The sequence below is a fragment of the Gymnoscopelus microlampas genome (genome assembly GCF_963454915.1).
Source record: "Gymnoscopelus microlampas genome assembly, chromosome: 2".
NCBI classification, from domain to species: domain Eukaryota; kingdom Metazoa; phylum Chordata; class Actinopteri; order Myctophiformes; family Myctophidae; genus Gymnoscopelus; species Gymnoscopelus microlampas.
In genome coordinates, this window is record NC_139939.1 from 60,176,878 (window position 1) to 60,180,640 (window position 3,763).

General features: G+C 41.1%; 1 protein-coding gene across 1 annotated transcript in view; it reads right to left on the bottom strand.

Annotated features, from left to right (window-relative positions):
* The window catches only part of LOC311033753 (uncharacterized protein), a gene marked incomplete at its 3' end in the record, with an annotated part of 4,202 nt that extends 737 nt beyond the window's left edge, over positions 1–3,465 (bottom strand). Inside the window, exons 1-5 of the mRNA XM_084041392.1 lie at positions 3,389–3,465; positions 2,252–2,285; positions 1,639–1,774; positions 1,046–1,160; positions 7–47 (exon numbers count right to left, since the gene is read on the bottom strand). Of these exons, the coding sequence (XP_083897518.1) occupies positions 7–47; positions 1,046–1,160; positions 1,639–1,774; positions 2,252–2,270 (311 nt within the window). The 5' untranslated portion in view covers positions 2,271–2,285; positions 3,389–3,465. The remainder of the gene's footprint in view (positions 1–6; positions 48–1,045; positions 1,161–1,638; positions 1,775–2,251; positions 2,286–3,388) is intronic.
* Between the last annotated feature and the right edge of the window lie 298 nt (positions 3,466–3,763).

The following is a 3,763-nucleotide window of genomic DNA, read 5'->3' on the forward strand; positions in this document are numbered from 1 at the left end:
GGGCACAGAGGGTCTCTCTTCTTCAGCCGCATCTTCTGGTTGTACATCTTAGAAAGGACAAGAGATCAGAATCAACATCTGAAGTAACAAGTTTCAAAGCTTAAACAACTCATTCACAAGAATCACTATTAAAATACACAACGGACCAAATATGATTATGATCGGAAACTGTATTATTTGTCTGACAGTCCGATATCCAGATAATGAAATTGTGTTGTGCTACTGACAAGATACACTACGATCAGTTGAGAACATTGCTTGCCCTGTACCCGGTTAGTTAGTGGCTCCACTTCTTTTTCCTTTATGAAAATAAACAAAAAACTACAGAGCTTGCACAAAAACACATTTCACCCATTGTTTTACACCTGTAAACCTGTGACGTGACAATAAAGATCATTGTGACAAAGACTATTCTGATTCTAAAATTGGTTAAAATCTGGGCATATTATGTGCTGTATGAGTGTAGGACAGGGTTTCTCAAAGTGGGTGCCGTGACGCCCAGGTCCAAGTCCAGGGGTGCCGCAAAATACTTTGATAATGTTTGGAATGTATCAATATCACTTCAGTTTAACACTTAGAACCTCTACACTTAATAAAACGGAGTTGAGGTGCACCGTACTTGGTGCGTAATCGCGTTGTGAGCTTGTAGATCTGCTATTTTTGGTGAATGTTCCCCTCAGAATAGGAATGCTAGGGTTCAAGTGGTTAAACGTCAAGTATAATGTTATTTGCAATGTGTCCTGTAATGGAAACAGATATTCTCTCAGTTTTCCTTGTGACAAACTGTAATTTAGGGGGGAGGATTTAAATAATACATACCATAATGTGACATAAATGTAAGGTGCTGTAAAGTAACAATGTAATTCAGGGTTGCCGTGGATGAAAAGTTTATTTACACGGGTGACCTGAGCCCAAGAAGTTTGGGAACCACTGGTGTAGGATCTCCTAAGGTATAGGAGATCCTACACCAGTGGTTCCCAAACTTCTTGGACTTAGCTTAGGACCTAAGCCAATATCAAAATGTCTTATGGAAGGTTTTACCTACCCTCAAGTAAAAGATATTGGAAGTTATCCAAGATCTTCGACTCCTCCACATGATTTGCCGAGCCTTGTGGAGACATTTCTGGGACCAGGTGTGACACAATGTAATGCACGTCCACCTAAGAAAACAAAAGAGTATTACAGCCCAACAGTTTGATCCAACAATGAAAATACCACTTGGCACTTGAGGAAATGTTAAGGCATTCAAAATAATACAAGACTAGAAAAAGCGCTCCTCGGAGCACAGGTCTCCACCAGGTAAGGTAGGTTATTGTGGGCCAGCAATGTTGGGAATGCGCCAATAAGGATGGAATATGAAAAATCGGAGCCGTCTTGATCACTTGACTATAGAGATAATGTGTAACGATTTGCATGATGTTTGCACAAAATTTGGAGGAGTAATATAAACACTGTGGCCCATGTGAAAAAATTGGGGCAGAGGTTCGGCTCTGCCATCCAGGGAGTGCGTGCACAGTTGGCTGCGATCCAGCCAACGGTGCTAGAGATTAGCTGTCCACAGACGGAACCACACATGCATGCACGCACACACACACGCCTTTCGGCCTGCAGAGACAAAAAATATACACTTGAACATACCATGTCATCTTCCCCAACAACAAACATACTGCAACACTCCATTGGCTATCTCTTGATGAGGTCGTAAACCTCAAGGCCTTCATGAAGCTGTAGCAGCATTGGTATGTGTTTAGTGCGCATGTGTAGGACAAGAGCCCTTACAAAAGGAAAAGAATAACAGACATCAAATTTTATGGCAGCCATTTTAAAATGTACAATTACAATTTAGGCATTTAGCAGACACTCTTAAGAGTGATTCACAGTAAGTAAGGCAAACACAAGCAGGGGTTGACACTAACGGTTGCCCGACTGCCCGTGGCAAGTTAATAAAACGTTCAGGCAAATGGAGTTTGCCTTCAGGTTGCCCGATGGGCAAGTGCATTCCGTCTTTATTAAATAATATTGGCTATTTATGAAGAACAATGCTACTTTTTTACAATTGGCAGATGCACTCATTCAAAGCGACTGTCGCCACTCTGCAGTTATCGATTGGATTTAACATTGATTTGTTCTTATTGTTCAAGTCACACAAACGCAGGACAACACTGGAAAACAACTTAATATTTTGTCTCTGTTGTCCCGCAATGACCACAAGGTGACCAAATGTATGTGAATGTGAACAAATTATCCTTACCTGGGCCTGTGGCCTGCATGGTTGGTTCTGCATTCTGCCAGGGAGACAAGGAGAAGTTATTGTCATTGAGGCCATAATACATGGCTACAGGCTGTAGGAGCCTGAATGTGTACCGTGTTGTTTTCATATTTTTGATTAGGCTGCTTTGATTTTGATTAAGAAACACTTTTCTTGGGTACTATCATTTCGGTCAATTAGGACATTGGTGTGGTTTCCCCTTTTACTGTACCGTGTACAGTAGCACGTCGGTGTGGTGAGACAAAATAGAATGCTTAAGTCAAGGGTCTTCAACAGGGGGTCCGTCACCGTAACCTAGCATCCCTCCCTACTACTGAAGAGAACTTTAGCCAAAAATAGCAGATCTACAAGCTCACAGCGCCTCACACTACAAGCTTGTAGATCTGCTATTTTTTGGAAAGATGTTTGGTGTAGAGGGGAAAAAAAGAGCAGACCAAGTACAGAGTGAAAGGTCTTTACTAAGTAGTTCAGCCCTCAAATACTAAGTATTTGAGGGCTGAAGTGGTTAAATGTCTGAAAATACACATTAACATGAATCCAACATGACAGTGTCTGTCAAACAAGTCTATGAAGCTATCTATGAAATATATGAACAAGTTTAATCTTCATTTTATACACTATGTATTGGGGCCCTGCTTCATCTCTCTCTGAGCTAGGGGGTCCTTGGCCTGAAAAGCGTTGAAGACCCCTGGCTTAAGTTTCATACTCATTTGGGTTCCCAGAACAACAATTATGTCAATATATAAACAGTTACGCAAACGTCAGAATGTACCTGTTTGGATGCGTCGTAGTTGAGAGCCTAGCACACTAAGCTGCACTTTTCATTTACTCAATGATAATAGTTGCATCAAACAACGCTAAAATAATTGCAGCACATCACAATAAGAGCATGAACTAACGTTATGGATGATTGACCTGGTAACTGGAGTAGCTACATAATACACATGCAACGACATGCTGCAGGCTGGCAATAGGCGTTGGACGCGCGAGTCACGGAGTGACGGCCACTAGCAGCACAATTATGTGTTTTAAATTACTATCTTATATAATTCAATTAAATAAAGTCGCCATAGGCCTAATATGTGAAAAGGTTAAAAGGAGGGAAGTTAAAATACTTACGCACTGACTATCTGCCAAAGTGTCGCACCACAAAAATCTGCCACAGCTGGAGAAATGTACTGGACAGGAGTAGAATGTTGTTGTTGGCCGGGGGAGGGGGGAGGTTAAGGAAGTTGTCAAGCTGTCACTCAGACTCCGAGTGACCAATGGAGAGGTGTCTTACATCTTTTCAGCGTAGGACACGCCTTCTGAACTTCAACCCCTCACACAAAAAAATCCGAGAGAGAGAAAAAAAAAATCGAGACCAAAGACTTAGGTTTTGAGAGAGAAGACGTTTTGCATTCAGAAAAAAAAAACTTTCATTGGCAAACAAGGAAAAAAAAACATTAAAAACATTTTATTTAGCACAACACATTTTATTACCCAAACATTTTA